This window comes from Bombyx mori, chromosome 9, assembly GCF_030269925.1.
Source record: "Bombyx mori chromosome 9, ASM3026992v2".
Taxonomy (NCBI): Eukaryota; Metazoa; Arthropoda; class Insecta; order Lepidoptera; family Bombycidae; genus Bombyx; species Bombyx mori.
The window spans coordinates 13251168-13275494 of NC_085115.1; the positions used below are offsets into that span (position 1 = coordinate 13251168).

The 24327-nt window shown below is 34.4% G+C and overlaps 2 protein-coding genes and 1 long non-coding RNA gene across 12 annotated transcripts in view; 2 read left to right on the forward strand and 1 right to left on the reverse strand.

Moving 5' to 3' along the window:
• Nucleotides 1–10908, forward strand: LOC101736682 (uncharacterized). 2 transcript variants are annotated; one of them, XM_004931117.5, is made up of 10 exons: nucleotides 1–175; nucleotides 309–581; nucleotides 1242–1461; nucleotides 2094–2301; nucleotides 3387–3537; nucleotides 4291–4408; nucleotides 4914–5125; nucleotides 5900–6060; nucleotides 7530–7732; nucleotides 8155–10908. In XM_004931117.5, the coding sequence occupies exons 2-10, from the start codon at nucleotides 320–322 to the stop codon at nucleotides 8522–8524; spliced, it is 1905 nt and encodes a 634-aa protein (XP_004931174.1). In that variant the 5' UTR covers nucleotides 1–175; nucleotides 309–319; the 3' UTR covers nucleotides 8525–10908. The 2 variants fall into 2 exon arrangements, with proteins under 2 accessions (XP_004931174.1, XP_004931173.1); XM_004931116.5 differs by having other exon boundaries at nucleotides 2–206.
• On the reverse strand, nucleotides 1933–15032 carry LOC105842339 (uncharacterized). 3 transcript variants are annotated; one of them, XR_005244992.2, is made up of 5 exons: nucleotides 14805–15032; nucleotides 13355–14705; nucleotides 11692–11837; nucleotides 5830–6042; nucleotides 1933–2281 (listed from the first exon to the last, which is right to left on the reverse strand). It is a non-coding gene; the product is annotated as an uncharacterized LOC105842339 (long non-coding RNA). The 3 variants fall into 3 exon arrangements; XR_009973892.1 differs by having other exon boundaries at nucleotides 5830–11837; XR_002431323.3 differs by lacking the exons at nucleotides 11692–11837; nucleotides 13355–14705 and having other exon boundaries at nucleotides 5830–6031.
• LOC101737082 (pyruvate kinase) overlaps nucleotides 12380–24327 on the forward strand; it is a 21562-nt gene continuing 9614 nt past the window's right edge. For 2 of the 7 annotated variants that reach the window (XM_062669959.1, XM_062669957.1), the window contains exons 1-6: nucleotides 12380–12516; nucleotides 12893–13076; nucleotides 19132–19252; nucleotides 19779–20002; nucleotides 21345–21567; nucleotides 22218–22324. In XM_062669959.1, coding sequence (XP_062525943.1) covers nucleotides 13044–13076; nucleotides 19132–19252; nucleotides 19779–20002; nucleotides 21345–21567; nucleotides 22218–22324 — 708 coding nt within the window. In that variant the 5' untranslated portion in view covers nucleotides 12380–12516; nucleotides 12893–13043. Of the gene's footprint in view, nucleotides 12517–12842; nucleotides 13077–13435; nucleotides 13578–14702; nucleotides 15036–19131; nucleotides 19253–19778; nucleotides 20003–21344; nucleotides 21568–22217; nucleotides 22325–24327 lie in introns of those variants that run through there. The other 5 variants (XM_004931121.4, XM_062669958.1, XM_004931119.4 and 2 more) reach the window with 3 other exon arrangements.

A 24327-nucleotide genomic window follows, 5' to 3' on the forward strand; every position in this document is an offset into this window, starting at 1 on the left:
CTATAGTAACACTGACGACGACAGCAGACAGCTATCAATCAAAATCAAATGAATTATCAAATATGGCCGACCGATCCCTACCGGATCCCTATCGGATCTTCGCAGTTTATTTTAACAAATTTTAAGAAATAACAGAGTACTTATTATACGAGATAACGTTGCCTTACAATATAATGTAAGTCAAAGAGCGTAATAAATATTTTTACGTAAGTAAAGTCACACAAAAAGTTTGATTTCCGGCGACGTACTTGACATGGGAAAGTTACTAAATGGGTCCATATTACAATAATTGTTGCTATATTTTGCAGGTGCGCTGAAGATGCCATTTAATTTTGTAACCGAAACGAAAAAAGGTGTCGATAAACCAAGATTCTCACTATCACTGAACAGAAATAATGCGCCACATTTGAGCAACGAAAACAAGAAAAATAACGAGAATATTAAAGAGAATACAGATCCATGCAGTTCTGGTAATAACAAGGAGAATAAGCCATTAAAGAGGCCGCTCAAAAGCATATATTCCAACACGTTGAGTGCAGCAAAAAAATTGAAGCCTCTAAGTGAATCATCGAAATCTGCAGGTAAATTGTGTAACGTTTCGTATTTAGTTTTAATTATCTTATGTGTTCACCTCCGGTTGCAGTGTAAAACCTGCAATAAGATTACTACTATCACTATTACTACACAATATATACTTGAATAGTATTGCAAAGACCAAAATGCTGTTTTAGGTACAATTAATATTGTACACAGAATTTATTCCTTGATTTGACCTAAATGTTGAACTAAATTTTGATTAAATATTTGGTGGCTCTTATCATTTCTTGATAAGAAGAGAAAATGATGGTACACTTATTTCAAATCTAACAATTTTATTATTCATCCTAATCATATCTCATTGCCAAATAAGGAATTTGTTTCATTCATTCATTTTTCATTATATAATTAAAATTTGTTTTACAATTTTTTTATTTTTATTTTAACTAATAGTCTACAATGATAACAAATTGCAAAAATGCATACCCGTGTGAAATTATATATTAATCGAAAGGAATTTAATTTAAATATAGCAGTAACACTTTTCTACTGAATAAATTTTGTAATTATCTAACTATGTATTATAGTAATCTTAGTATCAGTTGCTTGAATTATTATGAAATGCTTACTGTATTATCTTTAACATGTTTCAATTTGAACTAAAGTAAAATATAGTTTGTAAATGTAAAGTAATTCTTAAACAGGTCCCACAGTAAATAGGGACACAGCAACCCTAAAGCATTCAGACAGAACATTGAATCCAGAGCTAGCAATTCTGGAGGAGGGAGAATCAAGCTCGGTCATGTTGAATGGCCACCACCCTCCTGACACTCAATATGGAGGGGTGCAGAAGAAGATGCCTGTGTCTTCACTGTCCAATTTGGGGAACACTTGTTTTCTCAATAGTGTGCTTTATACTTTGAGGTAAGGGGTTCATATTTGCAAAACAAAAACATACACCAACAAAAATATAACAATTTTATTACTTTGGCCGAATATTCATATAGAAATCATAATTAAAGTATATACTTTGTTGTTTTTAAAGAATGTTAAATGAAATTGCTAATTAAAATAAATCCATTTTGTGAAAACAACATTAACATTACTGGAAAAGATGTAATTTTTTAAAGATACAAACTGTCTGTTATATTATTACTTATTTTTTTTTTTGTTTCTTTCACATTGGATCAAATAACATTATAGACTACTCTGTCTATCCATTTTCTGTTCAAAAAATTACCCACAACACTTTAAGACTTTCTAATTTACTCATTTCATAATGGATTCATAATTTTCTTACTTACAGATGATGAATGCATTCACTTGTAACTTTGGATATCTACGCAATCGTTTAGTGAGATATCAGTCTAATTCGTATTGAATAAATAAAAAACATTTGGAAATTATTTGTTTTTAATGCAGTATAAGAAGTATATAATCGTCAAATAAACATAACTCACAAGAGGTCCTACCGCCAGTAATTTGTAATACACCAGTATTATAAATGTGTATAGGTTTTAAAGCTAAAGTTCTTGATTAGTGATGAATGATTACAGGTATGCACCTCGGTTCCTGCACAACCTTCACCATTTAGTGTCAGATCTGGCCAGTGTTGAGCAAAAGTTGGGCAGCATCAGGCTCAAAAGTTCTTCATTGGGTCGGAGTGCTGCGGGCTTAGTATCATCTGGGACTAGATCATGGAGTAGCAAGGACTTGTTGTCATTAGGCCAGTCAGATAATAGTTCTGGAAAAAGTAAAATACAGGTCAGTTACCGAATATCATTTCATTATGCACGCTCCTTTTGATCATATTAAAATTGTCCAGATTAATGAAATACCTCAGAAACAAAATGAAATTAAGGAATAATTTAACATTATTCTACAACAACTTACAGTTATTCCAAATAAAGCTATATATGATGAAATAGAAATAAATGTTGAAGAAAACAATTACATAAATTTTATTGCTAACAAAGCACTAGATAACTTGTTCATTTTCATGTTTGCTTACTATTTTCTAAAATATGTAGATTATATTGATCTATGTATACTATCTTATGTATTTCAATTATATGTTTGTGGAAAAAAATTGTAAGTTCATGTCTAATTGCTAAATTTAGATCTGCAACACATATTATGTTTCATTGTCATTGATAAGAAACTAACCACATATCAGGAAGTCACATCTCGGGTTTACAAAAAGATAAAAACATCAAGAATAATCTTTGCGGACTTATCTCATCCATTACTACATCCAAAACTATGTCGTTTTATGCAGAAATAAGGAAAATAGTATCTGTATTGTGTAATAGTTAAAAAGAAAACTCTCCATGTTGCTAATACACAACATTTTGTATAAAAATATATGAACTTAATGTTCTTTCTTTATCTGTTTGTATCAATTTTTGGCTTAATTGAGATAGTTCAGACAGAAATTACCTCAGATAAATAAAAGGTGAAGGTGCATAGTTAAAATTGTAATGCACAACTAGTTGTATTTTATTTGTAGAACCGTGACTGATGATAAAATTGATTGCTTAGAAGTAGAATCTTCAATTTTTTATGTTTAAAGGACGGAAATTGAAGTAATGAGAAAAGAAAAATTGCAAAATTACAAATTCAAGTTGAGTTGAGTTACAAATTGAGATGAAAAGAATCGGAGGTACAATAAAGTTTTAATACATTATGCTACACCAGTGTCAGTAAACAGTAGCTTTATTGTTCATGAGACAAAAGTATATTTTACTGAATCAAATAATGGTTTTTAATTTCTAATGAGCACTTACTAAACTACACACTTTCCTTGTCGTTCATTGAATAACTATTCTAAAATGTTTTCCCTTGTGTAGATAGCGACAGAAAAACTTCACGAGACCTACTTTAATCTTCGTGCAGCTGAGAACAAATGTCTGAACAGCACCAATTCTGAGGCTACCCCTGAGCCATATGCAGCGGATGCCTTCTTGGCTGCTCTTAGAGATGTTAATTCTACTTTTGAAGGTAAGAAGAGTATGAAGCATGGTTTTGGTGCTTATATGTAACTCTAGAATTCTTCCTGCTTGTATCACACGCGATATTTTGATTCTTTCACGATTTCTTGTGAGGTTCCTAATGTTCTAGGTCATTCGTCTGCCCCCTACTAAATGGCGTGTTTATTTGATTTATACGTTAGTGCCTATTTACCAAGAGATGGCGTTTCTTTCACTAGGTGTGGCTGCGAACATAATAATCGTTACATTTATAAGATGGTCACGCACTTCAGCCGATTTTCAAAAGCACAATGCACTCACCGTCGTATTGATACATGTATTTGTCTAAAGAGTCATAATTCGCCAAATTGCGTGTTGTAGATCACCTGCAAATACTTTATGTCAATCACTACTACCGCAGCATCTCGAACCCCTTCGTAACATTCGATGTTCGTCCGCTACTATCCGATTTCCGATCTACAACGTAAATGCCGCCACCCACCTTGAGACATGAGTTTTAAGGACTCACTTTAACTACGGCTGCCCCACCCTTCAAACCGAAACGTATTACCTACTGCTTCACGGCAGAAATAGGCAGGGTGGTGGTACCTACCCGTGCGGACTCACAAGACGTCCTACCACCGGTAAATTTATGAACCGCTTAATATTGTCTACGTCTGGTCGTAGATGCTAAAAACACTAAAATTGTCAGGGCGCGATTAAGCTACGACTTGACGTTATCTTCCGATGAGGTGACCAAAGGTCAGTAATTTTTCTATTCCAGGTAATCGACAGCAGGACGCTCATGAATTATTAGTTTGTATTTTGGACAACATACGGGAGACCTGCAGAGCGCTGAGTGCGCGCGCTGCTCGACTACAGATGCACGAAAACGGAGACAGGTAATAACACTATTTATTTCCAAATATTTATACTTCATTTTAGTTTTAAATTTGAGGTCTATGGTATAAAGAAGTGTTGACTGACCGAAATCTAAAATACTAGAGATTTTATTATATATAATATGTGTGTGGGGGGGATGGAATATTATGATAAAACAATACTTCCTTAAGTGTTTCATAAGTTATTTTATTTTTCTTTCGTACGTAACGTCTAATATATAATTATTTTGATTAGTCTCATGACCTTGACATCATACGTACACATTTGGAATAGACAAAATAAAAATAGACTATGACAGAGATAAACTTAAACTATTCCGACATTTATTTAAATATAAAATTATGAACGTATCAGCTTATGATGTTATAATATACACTTTTAATCTACGGATAAAATGTATAATAAGAGTATATTTAATGCATTGATAGTTTTAGTTATCCATTTTTTTGTTTACTGAAATTAATTAAGATCAGTTTTTTTCTAGTGTTCATGTTTTTGTTTTAGTAACGGCATAGGCCGCCAGCCAAGCTTAGATGGAGACAACGGGAAACCAACATTAGGAAATCTTCGTAAGTCGTGGAAGAAACGCAAAGAAATCAAGGCAATCAACGACAAAAGGAATTCTCCGACTGAAGAACGGGAACCGTCGCCTGTGGATGCTGAGAAAGATGAGCGGTCGAGACCAGGATGGGACTTTGTGGCTGAAGATTTTGAAGGTAGGCCTTAACAACAATTATAATCATCTACCTACAATAGCAATAAATAAGAGATGAGGTTTGCATACAAAAACAATGAGTTTTTAATCAGCTATGGGAACTTCATTACGTTTTTATACAGACGAGGGGTTAAGAACCCAAAAAAACGAACTAATCGTATATTAAACACTAAGACATAACGGTTACTCACATATGGTAATTATAATCCATTACAAAAAAATGATAAACATAAACTTAACCCCCATTTTTAAAAGAAAATTATTGTCTATCCTAACATTCTCGATTATTCGTAATATTGTGTTGTGATTTATGGACGAGCATCACGTTGTTCTATCAATGTGGTTAGTTCTGTGCACTTTTAGCCTTTATCTATATATTAATACGTGAAGCAAAAACTTTGTATCCCTTTTTACAAAAATTGCGCGGACGGAGGAGTATGAAATTTTCCACACTTATAGAGAATATAGAGAAGTGAATGCTAATTTTTTTTAAATAATGCATAAAAGATACCGTAAATCAATAAAGAAAACATTACACACACTACATACCATGTATTTGACGCACACACGCATGCATACTATTTATTGTCAAACTTTTGTTCTTGACGTCTGTTGTCAAATTGTTAATCTTTTTTATAGTGTAGTCTTGTTGAAATTTGTGATTATAGAAGTATAAAATACAATCATAATAGTGTACAAACTTACAATTCCAATTAATTATAGTCGAATTTCGACTACTGCAGGACCTCTAGTTCTAATATAATCTGTCTTCCAGGTACGATGGTAGTGCGGACCATGTGCTTAGAATGTGAAGCGGTCACTCAGAAGGCGCAGGCTGTTTGTGAGTTGTGCGTTCCGGTTGGCGAAGAAGAACCAGGAGCGGAACCGTTCCGGGCGGCCTGCCTGTCTACAGAATACCTGCGTGATCAGAACAAGGTATGGACAGTATCGCATATGTATGCCCTGCAGTTTATCCTGATTTATTATTTTATTGATTTTGATGAGTATTTATAAAGAGAAAGAAGTGGAGAATTAACACTGGTGGTCCTCATCAGTACTGTATAACCGGACCCGGTGCTCACATCTATATATACTTAGACTGGCCATAAATACTGTTACAATTAAAAATAAACAAAATATTACATTTGAATTTGGAATCTGTCATTCTTCTATGATTGCTCGTTGTTTTCTCATTTTGGCGCCAATACATTGTACAATATTTTTCGATATTAAAATGGAGCGGTGATAAAGAGAACCGAATCGCTGTGATTGCATTACACAAAGTAGGTATAGAGCCAAATGCAATTTTTAAAACTCTCCATACGCTTGGTATTAGTAAAATGTTTGTGTACCGGACTATTAATAGGTGCAATGAGACCTCCTCTGTTTGTGACAGAAAAAGATCTGTCCGTCCACGTAGTGTTCGTACGAAAAAGGTGGTCAAAGCAGTAAGGGAAAGAATTCGAAGAAATCTTGTCCGAAAGCAAAAGATTTTATCTCGGGAGATGAAGATAGCACCTAGAACCATGTCGCGTATTTTAAAAGATGACTTAGGACTTGCAGCCTATAAGAGACGTACTGGTCATTTCTTAACTGATAATTTAAAAGAGAATAGGGTGGTAAAATCGAAACAACTACTGAAGTGGTATGCAAAAGGAGGTCATAGAAAAATTTTGTTTACGGATGAGAAAATTTTTACAATTGAGCAACATTTATGCTCAAAGCTCTAAGGAAGCTCCCCAATTAGTCGACAGAGTGCAACGTGGACACTATCCGACTTCAGTGATGGTTTGGTGACTATGAAGGAATGACCGAGCCATACTTTTGTGAAAAAGGTATCAAAACATCGGCACAAGTGTATCAAGATAACATTCTTGAGAAGTTAGTGAAGCCCCTTAACAACACCATGTTCAATAATCAAGAATGGTCCTTCCAGCAAGACTCGGCGCCAGGTCATAAAGCTCGGTCTACGCAGTACTTTAAATTGTTTTATATTTATGTATTAAACTAACACACTGTAAAAGTAATAAATGTTATTTGCAATAGAATTTTCTTTTTCCTTTGTCTCAGTATTTATGATAAGACTAGGTATAAAAATGAATTGCTGTTCGTAAATACTCGGAATTAAATAAAAACAACAAAATTGTTCTTCCTTTGATGTATTACGAAGTCTGCCGGGTCAGCAAGTCACTAATAAAACTCCGATTCTATACGGATAACTACAGACAATGAACAGTTAGTCAAAGGGCAGATAAAGTTCATTTAATGTTATGTAGCTATATGACCCCATTGTACAACACATGAGATCTAGCTCTTATTTGCTTTCAAAAAATTACTGTCCCTACTCCCCAAATTAAACATGCTCGGAGAGAAAAAAAATATCTCATTAGTAAAACAACTTCCAGTATTGGTGCGAACGTTGTCTACGGTACAACGAAGCTCGTCGCAGCGTCACTTATTCGAGACTGCCGCGGTTGCTGGTACTACAGTTGAAACGATTCAGCGGGGGAATGGAAAAGATAACAAGACATGCACCGACGCCTCTACTTATGCCTTGTTTCTGTGAGCCTTGCGCTTCCAGACCGCCCGAGCGTGCACCACAGCACAGGTAATATGCTGTGTAATAGCTAGTGTAAGCTTAAAGATCCAGAAGCAATCTGATTAAGAGAAATAAAGGGTCCAGCTATGAGTGATCTTTACACTTGATGTTGTATTTAAATAATAATATGTAACTAACTTTGTTCGGGTTAAAGATATTCTTTATTCTCAATTTCTATTCTACAATTTCTATTCTTCATTTTTTTTGTTATTAATTTCTTTTTTCTACTAGCTTTTTTTCTTTTTCGTTAATTGGTTTAGCTCATTGGTTTAGACTGATAACTGCTTAACTTCTAACTGGTAACACCAGGTGAACTATGAGCCTGATCACACTCCAAGTGTTCATATAAATTTTTAATTATTTTTGATACAGTGTACTTGCTTTGAGTTATCCAAATAATAGTTCCTAATTACTTTTGGTGCACTTTACAGATACATCCTATGGGCAGTGATAATGCACCTCGGTCAGACCCTAACAGGCGGGCATTACGTTGCTTATGCGCGCGATAGTTCTTGTGACTTCAAGTGCTCTCGTGAAGGTAGCGGTGATGCCACCACAACCTCCTCGTCTTCTTTCATGAGGACGCTCTTCAACCGACCTCGCCACCCGCCCACTGGCTGTGCAGCTAAGGAATGTTGCGTCCCAAGACCTAGAACAGAACCATGCTGGCTCGCATGTGACGATGAACTTGTTAAACCCATATCGAATGAGGAATTCGAAGATCTCTTGTCGGCTGAACCGAAAATGAGATCTGCCGCAACTCCCTATCTCCTGTTTTATGTGAAAAGTGAAGTGGGCTAGTTGCAGCCATGCTGTGTCCCAGTGTTCACGGTGAATGTCCACTGTGGTTGCGAGGAAGGAGCACTCTAACGTGGATTTGATTCGACAATAATTTCAGAACATTTTGAATACATTTTTGGTAAGACCTCCATATTTTTGTAAGTATTTGTTTCAATCAAAAATGCAATCTTATTTTTTCCCTCATGCGTTCTAGAGGCTCCAAATCGCGAAACGAATTCACTGAAGAAATAAAACTAAATTACTATTATGGAATCCTTTGGAATAAGGCAGAAAGTGTCTAAAGACCTCGCATAAACATTCACAGTATTTATCAAAAACATTTTTTTTTTTTATATCTCTAAAAATGCCTATTTTCATTGGGCGCCATGATCATTGTAATTGTAGCTGCTTAAAAGACATGTAACAGACAAGATAGGCACAGACTATTATTGTTTGCCTGAAGTGATATTAAGATTGTAGCGAGCTAATGCTATTAGTTAGATAAATAGACAATTTAATATTATTTTGTTCACACACTTGTTACAAACTGACAAAATATGTATTTTTAATAGTTTGTAAACAACCCCTGTAACAAAATGGAAATTAATGCAATACACACTACACCGGTGACAACTTAACATTGCCCTTTTTTTTATAAACTTCATAATATGTTGGTTCCATACTTTTCTTCTAAACAGATTAAACTATTAGTTCATTCAACTGGTAAAATTCTATGAATGCTAGATCTTTATAAACAACTGCATTGAGCCACTACCATATCTATATTAATTGTAGCATTCACATAAAATTTACAAAATTAAATCCCTCAGTTGACTACACTTATTGATATTAAGATGAAATACAGAATAGATTGTGGCAACAATATCCAAGGAAGAAAAAATGTCACGACAAATGAATAGATAAAGTACAATTTGCATTAATTCCCATTATCTTAATTTGAATAGTGCTCTGTACTTTTCTACTTAATTTCTATTTTTAAAATGTATGAATGGCCTAAATTATTTGTTAATTTTGTAAACAAATTATAAGCAAACACATCTAATGGAAACTAGCTTTTGTTTGCACTTCTAATTGATTAATGGTGCCGTATTTCAGAATTGTAAGCAGTTCTACTAAAACAATTTATAAACTGCTGATATTATTTAGACTACTGTTAAACATGAATTATGGATGACAAGCCTTAATAGGTTGTGGCTTACTATTAATTCTGATGTTTTATGATACATTCATCAAAATATGTATAAATTCCAGGAAACTTAACCGCAGAACATAATGTGCCCCAGCATCTAGTATGTACCAGTTACATACCTACCTCATTTCGTTTCGTTTTTCAAAAACAAATTCTTTTCTTAAGTCATAGACAAGATAACAATCTTGTTTAATGTCATAAAAGAAACCAGAGATCAAAAGAGAAAATTCTCTTAGGAAACACAACAATCTTGATACATTACGGTGTTTGATATGTTTATAGTAAATATTGCGAAAAAGCGACATTTCAATATGGTCGTCGACAAGCACAAATTTCCATCAATAAATTCAACCTCACGTTTTTTATGAAGATATGCTAAGGTTTCGTAATTTTTATAAACATTTATTATACAACGCACATTAGTTTATTTGTGTTAATATAATATAACAAAAATATAATACCTATTTAAAACAATAATCATGTAATTTAACCTCAAAAAATAAGTATTGATGTAATTTATGTAATTTCAAGATTATCCTTTGATAAACTTTGTCAAATACCTACCTATATAATTATATTAATTTTGTAATAAACTGTCCTAAGAACTCGTACATTTCAGAGAAAATGGTACTGGTTGTCATTCTTGCTTAATGTAAAATATTATATCATTATTATTATTACAAAACAAATGTAAATTGTCAGCTGAATGTAATTAAAATAAGCTTTACTTTTTATATAAAATTTATAAATGTTAAATGTATTTAATTTCTTGTTTTTGAAAATTCACTATAAAAACCAAAATTTATATTGGAATAAAGTAAGCTAAATCAAGATGTGAGTTTGGTTTGATCATCAGTGCTCACGGTCCGCAGCCTGTTTATAATACTCATCCGTGAGTGGAAGACGATAAAGTTACTTTAATGGAAAACTACAAAAGAATAATTAAGTATAGTTTTATTTTCATTAAAACTATTTTGACATAAACTAAGTTTTCTGAGAAGGAAACGGGTCGACGTAATGATTTTGTCTTATTGTTTTATTTAAAGGAAAACTGAAATGGTTTTGTTTATCCTTTCATTATTTTCCATATTTCATATAAATGCTTAATTTGGTTGTAAAATTATGTTCCAAAAGTTGAAATGTTCCTTGTTTCGTAAAAATTCATATAAACGAATGCGAATGTAAAATTACCCAATTTTTTGTTTTATTTTGCGGATGCCATTCCAAAACCTTTGTAAAAGGTGAAAAAATCTTGTCAGTAGCTATATTTTGACTTTTTTTTAATATTCAAAAAATGTTATATTAATCACTATTATCGTTCATTTTCATTGTAAATTGAATTAGATAATAAATAAAAATTTAAAAAACCCCTTCTTTTTTGTTAATGTTATTTATACATAATGTTTTTGTTATTTATAAGCTTCCTACTTTGGTGCTTTTATTAATTTGGCGAAAATTTTAATTATTATACCAATAAGCAATGCTTAAACTCGACAACTATGTGTTGCATTTTAAATGCATAGTTTCTCAATCAGTGTTGCTTCCATAAGCAAATGAGTATGCAGTTACGAAGTGATTGTCGCCCTTCAAGTACGAAATTGATGGTTTTTTTTCCTACCTAAGCTGATAGCCTTAAGAGGCTATGTCAGCGTAGCCTTAACTAGTAGGCGAGCTCACGGGGCTCAAACCTGATGATGTTGCTAACACGTACCCTAGCAAGAGCCGTGCTTCGCAGAATCTACCACCGGATCGGAAAGGCGACCCACTGAGAAGATCCGGCGAGAGGCTCAGTAGGCTGTGTCTGAGGGTTAATTTACTCGCCGAGCCCTTCGTCGCAAGCGACGGGTTCGACGAGAACGATGACCGGTGCTTGAGGTACCTAAAAGCACCGTTAGTGGATCGGGAGGATCCGAAATGACGTATTTGGGGCGACGTCGACTGCTTTACATTCTGTCCGCAGGATCGGGAATGTAGTTACCGGCGGCCACGATGAGAGGGTTCTCGTGTCGTACCGCTTTATCGAAGTGGCGCAGCGACGCCGACTGGCGATACTGATGGACTCTTAAGTCCAGGTTGTCATGGAGGTCGACGTTCCTGACGAATCACGGAGCTCCGACGGCTATCCTGCAAAAACGGGATTGAATAATTTGGAATGATTTTAAGTTAGTGCGGGCCGAATGAGCGAACACTTTTAAAGGTCATAACGGGACGAAATTGATAGTAAAGATTATGCATACGCAGCAGCTAATAGAATAGAGGAATTTGGGAAAACCTGAATCTAGCTAACGTAATTTTTTAAGAAAAAATTTCTTCTGGTAATATATGTTCTTGCATAGTTATACAAAATACTTTTGATAGTAGTTTCAGGAAGCTCATTGAAACATTATCGTGTTTTCCCTCGCTATACTCTTTATATGCGCAAAGCCATGAATACAACACGTCGCGACTGATATATTTAAAATATATGGTGTTATCAGCATATAACTTATTTGACACATGGAAATTTAAGCCAAAGCACGTTAAGCGAAATCCCAGGACATTTGCTTAATTATAATTTTTAACTAATCACAGCATTAGCTTTATGTACATATATTCGATAAATCGAAATGAGTTATTAACAACTTAACATAACAACATTAAGCTTTCGGTTTGTCGTCTGTTGAAAGCAGCCTCCGATCTGACGCGGTCCACAGTCCAACTAAGTAATATTTTCATACTTTGAATAGGTAGGGTAATTTTATAGCGCTCGAGAAATACCAAAGAGGAATATAATGAAGTATTTGGAATAAATCCTGGTCCAGCGGTAAGTTCTCTGAAGGTATAATTTGAAAATAAACGCGCTCATTGTAGTTTTAACGCAATTTTTTGTGTGAGAAATTCTTTTTTCTGAAAATCTCTCAGGTAGCTGTGTACACTAAGTCTCAGTTGATAGTGATGAATAAAATAATTTTGTAGATTCAAAACATTAAATCAATTTTTCATGATTAATAATTTTCGCTAATTTTTTTTTTTGCGAAATTCGGAAGCCATATAATTTTCTTAGGGTAGAATGAAAATGATGTTTAGATAATTTATGAGCGAAATGAAAAAGTAGGTAGTAGTAAGATAAAAATACTTGTTTACTATGAATAAATAGTACTCTGATAATATTGTAATGGTCTAACTAAACTTATTGACAGCTTATGAAGATAAGGAATCTAAGGTCTCAATTTACAGTTTTATCAGTCTTCATATAAACGTCCGAGTGTTGAGACTGTATCCAGAGTGATTTGAACTGTGTCAATTACATACTTTTGTGCGTTATCATAAATTTAAGAAATATTAAACAAAATGAAAGCTATTGTGAAACTTTACAATGACAAAGTAAGTAGAAAATTTATTTATTTATAAAAAAACAATTCTGTTTTATCATATTGGTACATAATTTTGTTTTTCCCATTTCAAAAATGTTATTAATTCGTGTTCTATCTTACTCGACCGAAATATAGCACAAATGGGGTTTTGTCTGTAGTCTAATCTTTTTAACATAATATCTAACAAATTTTATTACAACAACAAAAACTGTTACATCTGAGAAATAATTTTTCTTTCAGATGCAACTATACATTAGATGCTCTTAATTTATACTGACTTTTTTTTACCTGTTGCTTCTTTGGACCTTTTTTTAAAGACTGTTCGATAAAAAAACGATGAATAAAAATGGCTGCATTCAATTTCTGCTTGTCTATGACATTGATTTGACCTCCAAAAGTCCTTGTGTTGATCATATGCGTGGTCTGTCCAAAAATTTAATACTTTTAACATTACTGTGAAATATCAAGAATAAATTAATCCAATTAATCGGTGAACATAACCATGGCTTTCGTGAGTATTCAAATTTCATTAAGCTGATAACGTGAAAGATCTTTTTGGAAATTCATTAAAACTAGATTGGATCTGGAATCAATAGATCAAGACAAGGGTTGTTAGGTTGGACATACTAAATCTTCCTACATTTTATAAAAAGCTTACCTAAAGACGATAAAGTGTAAAAAGGCAAATATGTCGTTAGTAGCATAAAAATACCTATTTTGGGTAATGCCTTACCGGCTGTTGTTTTTGGTTGGCTAAATTAAAGTTTCAATAAGTTTTTTTAAGATTAAGTACGAAATGAAATATAAAGGACAAGTAAATTTTTAAAGTAACATTCCTCTATATGTACTCATTTTCATAAAAAAAATATTAGATTAAAAGTTGCTATTAAAATTCCTAACCTAGAACATCGGCAACCATAGAATGTAATAACAGCTGATTTCATACTTGAAATTATGGTGAGCATACAAACCGTACCATTGTCTAAATATATTTACAAAAGTTTGAAGTATGTACCTACTTTATGTATATTATTATAGTTTTTTTATATATATTTTAGGTATGCATGTGTATTTTAGTTATCGAAATTCATTTACGTATCCATTTTTAAATGGTTTGAAAAGCTACTTAAAATTGAATAGGTAGTAGATAAATAAGGAGTGCTCATATAGCACTTCTCTGTTAAAGCGGTTTAAATAATTTAAATAGGATTTAATTGAATAAAAAATCTAAAAAGTAACTGTTTGGTATGTAATTTGCTTTAAAATTTAAAACATCACAATAAACGTAGAAGATACGTACTATACCAAATATAATGTTAAGACTGAAAAAGGCTTTTTTACGCAAAAAGTTGGCTACATCTGCTTCGGAAGTACTTCCTATTCCTAAGGAAACCGGAAGTTAAAAAAACTGTCATAAATCGCCTTGCGTCAAAAGTCACAATATTGCGCGAAAATCAATACAATTGCTAAGTGATCATTAATGCTGTTATCAATTAAATCTATACGTATTATTCTTTTCAGTTAGATTCTTTCTTGAACCAAATTTTCTTGAACCTCATTGGCACCCAATCAAAAGTTTAAATTTGGAACGCAACACCGCAGTTGAGTTAATACTCCTTAGTTAATTGCTCCTTGTTACCTGTTCACAATTAACGTATAAATTTAACTATGAATAAATTTGCTTTTTAAAATCATGTGAAAAAAATTCAGGGTGATAAGTTCTTGTAATTTAACTCACCCCATGGTGGCGACGGCTACAACGTTGTGCGCACGCCCGCTTTTCTGTATTCACGCGAAATACGCAGGACGGTTCGCGCTCTCCCGACGTGGAATTCAATTTTTCACTCGGAAGGGCAGTTCAAGATCACGTAAACCGCCCGTCAGTCGTAACCGAGAGCTCACAGACAAATATCTTCACTATAATCCATTAAAAATGGTTTACCCTACTATTCACGATGGCGAAATCGAGGTAATTTTTTTCGTGTATTATTATACTGTTATTATGTACGCGATCTATTTCGATTTTGCTGCATTTACGTTGTCACCTTGACGGATTTTCGGCGCCGGTTGGTTTTGTGGAACTTCTTGAATATTTTATATAGTGCTTTGATAATTTTAATCCTGATTCTTCAATATAAAAACTTAAGTTTAAATATTTGTGCTGAGTTCGGAAAATTAGACTTTAGTGTTTTGTGAGTCAATCTTTGTGATTTTAAAAGCAGTATATTGGGAATAGAGTGAAGCATTCGGTTTTACCAATAATGTGATTAAAACGTTTTCATCACTTATTTAATTTTTAAATATCTGATGTATAACTTTTCCATTTTTATGATTAAGAAGTATTTAAATACATGTTACATAATTTTTATTGAATTCGAAATTTTGTTGAAATATTTACTCTTATAATTTAAGAAAAAAAAAATTTACTGACTAAGTATTCACCAAGTTTCACCAAGAAAAACCAAATTAAACAGAAGGATGAAGACTGGCTCAATGATAGAACATATTTACATTTTGCATAATAGGCAGATATAACATAATGTGTTATCATGTTAAAATATTGCAGTGATAAAATATGTGTGCAGTTTGTTATTAAAAGTCATTGCCCATGGAATAAATAAACTATATTCAGCTAGCTACAAAGACCTCCAATGGGAAGTATTTACAATTAAATAAAAAAATGAACACATTTTTTTAAGAAGAACATTAAGCAAAAGAAAATAATATTTTGCATTTAATCTCATCTTTTTTTTTCTTCATAATGTTCTGTGAGTATGATAAAAATTGTAGAATTCCACTATTTTTCTTCAATTTATGATTCAATTTGTATTAAAACTTTGAACCGATTCTCTTATATATAAAAATTTTCCTAATACTGTCCACAAAGATTTCAGTGAGTAAAACAACAGGAAACAGCATGGTATTTACGTATATTAAATGATAGAAATGTGGCAAGAGACAGGACACATAGTTAAGTTAATGTTTGTGGTCATCTGATTATTATTAAATTTGTTACAGAAATACTCAATTCGTTAATGGAAACCAACTAGCACAATGATAGGTGGAAAATGTACATGTTTATATCTATATAACATAATTGCTTGGTCAGGTTTTTACCAAATCAAATCATCTTTTTCTCCACCTTATTCCACTAGGTGGGGTCGGCACAGCTAATTTTTCTCTTCCATTCTCTTCTATCAGCCATCATCTCAACACTCACTCCCCTCTCTCTCATATCGTCATTTACACACTCCATCCATGTCTTCTTCGGTCGACTTCTTCCCCCTCTACCTTGCACTACCATTTCCATACATCTCCTAGTCACATGCATCTTCTCTCTACTCATCACATGTCCATACCAAATCAAATATGACTTTAATTTTAAAAATATAGGTATAGTCATGGTGGTACCCCTACATGATCATTTTACATCAGGTGGAATCAATGCTCTTTGCTTTTAAAGCAATAAAAAATACTACATACAATCCACCAAAATATAGCAAAGAAGTAAAAAGTAAAATACTAGTGTAGGTAACAGGTCTTAAATAATTTAATAATTGCTTTAAAAGGATTCCCCAGCGTTAAAAAAAGTTCTTAAATAAATGCATTAGTAATTCAGTATAAAGGAAGAAATATGAAGAACAAATCTTGTATAGGTTGGTTGGGTTTTTTTTATGTGAAATAAACAATGAATATCCCCCATCTGTTAACATCTGCTCTGGGGTAGCATAAAAAGTAATCCCTTTTATTGAATTAAATATCAAAGCTTTCATAAGAAAGGAATTCACAGCTCACTAGTAATGTGTGTTTTATGCATAAAGTGCAGAATGTCTTTTGTTTGGGACAAAAAGATTTATGTTTTTTTTTTATGATTGATGGATTACTGGTGGCCCGGAGGCCTTTCCAGTTTCACCAGGACAGGTAGGCGAGCAAAGGCTCAGCCAGAAGGGGTGAGATTTGCTAACAGCTACTCGAGCGTCTCCGAAGGAGACCTAACAACTCAAGAGCAGCTGCTTCGCGAATGAATCTACTACCAGATCGGAATCGCGACCCGCTGAGAAGATCCGGCGAGAAACTCAGCGAGCTGATTCATGGGTTAGGTTGCACGGCGAACTCTTTGTCGAGTTCGCCGAGTACGGTTACCGGGGTCCCTAAGCCTGCTCCTAGTGTTAGAGCTGAAGGCGTCTAATGCAAACGTTATTGGATCTGATGGATCCGTAAGGACGTGGATTTATGGTCTAGAGGCATTAAAAGCTTCACTGGGATGTCTAGGTAATTTCGAGGGTTCAGCTAGGAGGTTACTAACAACTGCCCCAGCGCTTAAAAGCTCAATGGCCGTTGCTTGGCGGGTGCATCTACCACTGGATTGCGACTTCCTGGATAGATCCATTGAGAAACTCAGCGGATCAATGCTATGACCTAAATTTTCGCTTTGGCTAGTGCTAACGTTAATACTAGTTGCGACAAAAATTTAGGCGACTATCATAATGGATCGATAATTTAATTAAGTTATTTTTGTTTGTGTTAGAACGCTATCATAGCGTGGTTAACCAAGCTTACTATTTCGAGTACATATTAGCTATATAATAGAAATAATGTATCTATTTACTTGCTCTTTATTTTAAAGAAATATAGGTGTCGATATCGGAATTTTAGAATCATAGTTGTAATTATTAGCAAAGGGGGTGTGTCCACTTCATAAATTGCCTTTTTTTTTTTACCAAACTTATCATAATCCAACAAGTTAATAGCTGAACAAGTGCAGTATTGCTTTTAATATTATGACTTATGCTCCCGATAAATATGTCTTGAAACACAGAAAACAGCGTCATACAAATCTCACGGAATTTTTTATGTATTCAGATCGTGATCATTCAATTTAAAATTATGTAACTTCGATGAAAATCAAGCGTTCTCGAAATAAAAAAAATCAATGATATGTCTAACTAACTACAAATGTTCGCAACTATAATAGATTATATTTTTTTTAGATCATAATGTTGGCAAGTGTATGTCCGACTAAGTACCTACGTATATGCGTGATAATTGTATGTAAATATTCAGTAAAAAGCACGTAATGGAAAATATCCAATATCTTCAATTTTACTCAGTCAATTTTGTTAGACGAGTTTACGCTAAAAGCCTCAAGTCTGATTCTCTCACATAAAAAACCTGAAAGATACGCTTTAATAAGAGCACATTTCATGAACGTAATTAGGAACACTTTTTCATGCCGCTTAATAATTCAAGGTTCACCAAAAAAAGAGCGTAGGGAAGGAGAACGTGACCATAAGACCTTAATGTAATGAGCTGTAATAAGTGGTATCGTAGACATGACGTCATTAAGGAAGGCTGCCCCAACCTTCAACCGGAAATAAACAGTAAGGTGTTTCTTGCCGGTGTCGGCGGGCTCTACCATACGATCTTCTATCTGTCTTCATGATGTATTGATTCTCAATCATGCGACATCTGCCAGTGCGCTGTGTATGTTTATATTCGACTAGCCCGGTCGAGCCCGGTCCGGCTCCGCTCGGGTCTTTAAGAAAAATTTCAACGATATTTGACGTTGTTTTATTTTTTAAAATAAAAGAACACTTATTGCGGCATAACTATAATAGTTAGACATATGGTGACCCTACACTTTTTGTAAATGATAATATGTTCTACAAAGTCGTAGTACAATATTTTATTCTATCATCAATAGTTTTCGCAGGGCATGCGATGTAAAGAAAGTTTTAGGTAATTTTTTTACACCTTGGGTTACATTATTGGACTTTTAGTAAGGATTCCTAATTTTTTTTTCAAAAAAGATTATAAGCCTATGTCACTCGGGAATAGTGTAGCTTCGAAACAGTGAAAGAATTTTTCAAATCGGTTCAGTAGTTTCGGAGGCTATTCAATACAAACAAACTAACAAATCTTTCCTCTTTATAATATTAGTATAGATTATAATTTTAGTATAGATTATAATATTAGTATAAATTATAATATTAGTATAGATTATAATATTAGTATAGACAAACGATTTTGTTAGTTCATTTTTAAATGTAGTTTAAATAACACAGGCGGGTGCAGTTGAAAAGCCCACAGTCGCCAACGTCGGCTCCCAGCTCCAGCATATGTGCGGTCTCGACATTGACTCCAAGTCTTCGTACATCCGTCTCTCCGGAATAATCTGTACTATTGGTAAGCTTCGTAATAATGAAAACTAATGGTCCCGCAGTAGTCGAAATTCGACTATAATTAATTGAAATTGTAAGTTTGTACACTATTATGATTCTATTTTCAAAGACTCTTATAGGTACTTCTATAATCACAAATTTCGCTAAGAATACAATATAGAAAAATATTAATAAAGACAAACAATATTTAATCTATCCTCAATTTGACACAGACGTCAAGAACAAAAGTTTGACAATAAATAATTAGTATGCATGCGTGTGTGCGTCAAAACATGGTAGTGTGTGTAATGTTTTTTTTTATTGATTTAATGTATTTTTTAGGCACAACTTTAAAAAATATTAACATTCTGCACTCCTCTATATTATCTATAAGTTTGGAAATTTTCATACTCCTCCGTCCGCGCAATTTTCGTAAAAAGGGATACAAAGTTTTTCCTTCAATAAAAGAAATAATGAAATTTAACACCTTTGCATACTGATCTGGTATCCCTATCTGCAATGGTAAAAAAAAACCCCCTTTTTTCTATTAGGACCGGCATCCCGTAATGTAGCTGTGCTAGAGAAGATGATGGAGACGGGAATGAACGTGGCAAGGATGAACTTCTCGCACGGTTCCCATGAGTACCACGCAGAGACCATTCGCAATTGTCGCGAGGCCGAGAAGAGTTACAGCGCTAAACTAGGTTCACCCTTCTCTTTGGCCATCGCATTGGACACTAAAGGACCTGAGATCAGAACTGGACTCTTGGAAGGCGTAAGTTGGTTTAAGCATTTTCAGGAACGAAGGAAGGGATTTAGAAAACTGCAAGGTTTTGCAATCGATCTGTTTATTTCTCTATTCAGTGTTGTACGTAATGATGAATTGTTAAATTGACTTATTTTTGTCGTGTCCGATGTTTGAAAAACTAAAAGAGTCGTATTTCATTCAAACGGTAACAAAGTGAACTTGTCATTCCTAATTATACCGAGAATATGTTTCAATTCTGTGATTCATAACTATCTTATTGGCATGACCGAGCGGTTGATTTCTCGATTTCCTCGACGTAACTAAGTAACTGAATCTGGTCGTAATTGTGTATGTTTGATGCTTATTACTGGCGATAAGGCTTATTGAGATCCCGCTCGGGTAAGTTCCAATACCTTGTCTATTACTGTCGCGAAACATCAATGATTTATGATTTTATGGCACAATGACAACCGTTGTAACTATACTTGAGGTCTCAGAACTTATATCTCAAGGTGGGTGGCGCATTTACGTTGTGGATGTCTATGGGCTCCAGTAACCACTTAACACCAGGTGGGCTGTGAGCTCGTCCACCCAACAAAGCAAAAAAAAAAAACAATGACAACCAACTGCGAATGTTAATAGACATCGCTCAACTTATTTATCAACATAGCTATTACTAAGCCTAGCCATATCTTGTATTTCGTTGACTCGTTATAATGGTTAAAACTACCGTCTCCTAACAGGAAATGTCGAGAGACTTAGCTTCAGATTATTTTTGGCATTACACGCAATGAAATACAATTAATGAACAACTGACAAGCGCATTGTACGTTCTCAAGGTAATGTGGAGGCGTCTGAGCCAATTTCGCGTTAGATACATTGCGGGTTGACAATAAACATAATAAAATTGCGCGTGTTTAGGCTGAGCTTCGTTTATAAACTTTGTTTCCCAGTGCTAGTTGATTGCCGATTCTTCTTTAGGAACTGTTTTTAGAAAATCCCAACCGCAGTTCAACCAAAATTGTGGGTATTTTAAAATAAAACTAACCTATCTATCTAAACATATAAAAATGAATTGCTGTTCGTTAGTCTCGCTAAAACTCGAGAACGGCTGTGGACTGATAAAGCTAATTTTGGTCTTGAATTAGTTGTGGAAGTCCAGAGAACGTTTAAAAGGTAGATAAATATGAAAAGGCTCGGAATTAAATAAAAATAACAATTTTGTTTTTCCTTTGATGTGTCCCCCGTCGGACGGATTTCTTTTGTTTGTTTTGAGTTTATTTTATACAAAAGTATAGGTATTTTATTTATCGATGCGGGGTTAGCTACTTGCTTATAAAATGTAAATTTGAATTCGATTTCAAAATAGGGCGGCTCAGCTGAAGTCGAACTGAAGAAGGGAGAGACTATAAAGTTGACGACAAGTTCGGATTATCAAGAGAAAGGCAATGCTGATACAATTTACGTGGACTACAAGAACATAACGAATGTCGTGAAGCCAGGAAACCGAATCTTCATCGATGATGGCCTCATCTCTATCATCTGTCAGTCGGTCAGCGCTGACACTCTTACGTGTACCATTGAAAACGGAGGTAAAGGACTTACTTACTATACACTATATACGTATACACAACATTACTAAATTTTTTTTTTTTGCTTTGTACAAATATTTGCTAAAGACCAAACGTCTTGCCGTTTTTGCCGAGATAGTGAGAACAGTAGGAAAACTCCATTTCGAATCAGCGGTAAAGTCTTGGATGGTAAAGAGATTTGAAGCGCCAATAAAGGCCTAAAACATTTTGTGTTTCATTGCTGCTTTAAGAAATTTAATCGAAATGGTCTGAATAAAATACTTTGGATGTGGAAAAGGCAAAGTTGAAAATTACAGTTTTGAGGAGATGAGATCGTAGCTCCCATTGTTTTATCGAAAATCAGGAATGTAGTCTTCTTTTGGGACACGAAAGAAAACTGCCTAGTCTTTCAACTGTAATAAGCAGAATGGAGGTTCCTCTACCCTTGGAGGCTTAGATGAAACTCAGAAATGACGCATTTTTTTTGCGAATTTATATTTTAACACACAATGTTATTCCTTCACCGTGGAGGTCGTTCTCAAACATAAACCGATTATTTCTTTAAAAAAAAGGTCCGTTTGCGGGATTCTAACGCTGGCATAGTATCATCGCTCGATACGCCGGACGTCCTACCTTATCGTGCCGCGACTACTCCAATCTTATTTGTTCAGGTATGCTCGGATCCCGGAAAGGCGTCAACCTGCCCGGCATACCCGTGGACCTACCCGCAGTCTCCGAGAAGGACAAGTCGGACCTGCTCTTCGGCGTCGAACAAGGCGTAAGTACTTAGGATTGGTCCTCATCAGTTGTCTTTGGTCAAAAGATCGTGCACAACAGCCGGCTCATTGGTATACGTCCGAAGTGGCGGAATCTTTTTGTGGATTAACACTAATCATACCAATACTTACTGGTACCTAATTCTAGCATAGCGGGTAGATAACGGTATACGACAAATATTACTTATGTCAAAGTCATGAGGTCAAATGTTCAAAAGCAATAAGATGATACGTCCATTTTCAATGCCCAAAGTTCAAAATGGGTCATTTGAGTCGTTATGGTATGTTTAGTGTTAAAGAAGCTTTACTTTAGAAAAAATCTCTAAAACAATGTCTTAAGTGATATCGCGTTTTCTGTTTTTGTATCGTGCTTTTAGGAAATGTATGTCTCGGATTTTAAAAGATGATAGATAGTACGTCAAAGAAGCCCCACTTTATGTTGAGATGACGAAAGTATTATATTTCTTAGCTCGGGTCAGGCTTGGGTCAGTCCGTCACTGCCTCCTCCACTTACGAATTCCATGAAAGTAATGGGCTGGAGTGATTTCTAAAACTATAAACTAAAGTACATGGCAAAATGCACATGAGCTGTGACGGTCATTTAGTACCATAACGGTAATAAAAAGAAAATGAAAAATAAATATTTAAACAAACATATTTTTAGACACGTTACATTGCGTCCTTGTCGACTAACTTCCATTGAACTTCGTCGTACAATGCGCGCTAAATTTAAGTGCAAGATTATAAATTTAAAACCATAAATATGTTCACGCATACAGCATTCAACTGTTTGATGGTTCCCGAATCGCGGGTGATAAAACCAGCACGCGAGTAAAAGACGTTATTATATCAGATAGCAACACATTGTATAACACATCAGATAAGTTTTCAGTAAATAAAACTGATAATTTTGAATCCCGACCACACTCGTGTTAGTACTATCGCTAAATACACAAATTGTTAAGGTATTTGTTGAAATAACTCAATAAAGGACAAAATAAATGTTAATTTTTTTAAATGAATCCGTCTAACCCACACACAATACGTAGAAATTACTAATATTTACATAGTATAAAATGAAGTCGCTTCCGTTGTGTGTTCGCTTAGATCTTTTAAGCTATGCAACTGATTTTAATGCATTTTCAAGAGGAAGGTTTGTGTGTATGATAAATAGATGATAATGATATGGAGTGATAGTGATTTGAAGTCGTCGTGGCCTAGAGGATAAGACGTCCGGTGCATTCTTATCTAGCGATGCACCGATGTTCGAATCCCGCAGGCGGATACCAATTTTTCTAATGAAATACGTACCTAATAAATGTTCACGATTGACTTCCACCGTGAAGGAATAACATCGTGTAATAAAAACCAAACTCGCAAAATTATAATTTGCGTAATTACTGGTGGTAGAACCTCTTGTGAGTCCGCATGGGTAGATACACCGCCCTGCCTATTTCTGCTGTGAAGTAGTAATGCGTTTCAGTTTAAAGGGCGGGGCAGCCGTTGTAACTATACTGAGGCCCCTAGAACTTATATCTCAAAATGGGTGGCGCGTTTATGTTTTAGATGTCTACGGGCTCGTCCAACCATCTAAGCAAAAAAATAAAAAAAATACTTCACAATGTTGTGATTTTGTATCATTATTAATACGGGCAGATGCGGTCTGCGATACTTTAGCTACATCCAAACATCTTACATCACAGATGAGTAATGCGGCGTATCGACCTTGCTGTCGCGCATCATGGAATCGATACATTTACATTGTAAACGTAATTAGACGTGAATTGGACATGGAAATTTTATTATTGTTTCTATGCCTAGCCCGATAGTTTTGTCTCTTATTCGAGATCTGTTTGACAGGCTTCAAAATAGACTATGAATTGAATTTAGGTGACGGAAACTAGGGATGTTACCAATCGGTGTTACCAATTTGGATTTTATAGAGAGAAATGGTGGTTCTGTAATGAATTTTAGGTGGAAAGTTTTTGCGCAATAGAAGTCATCA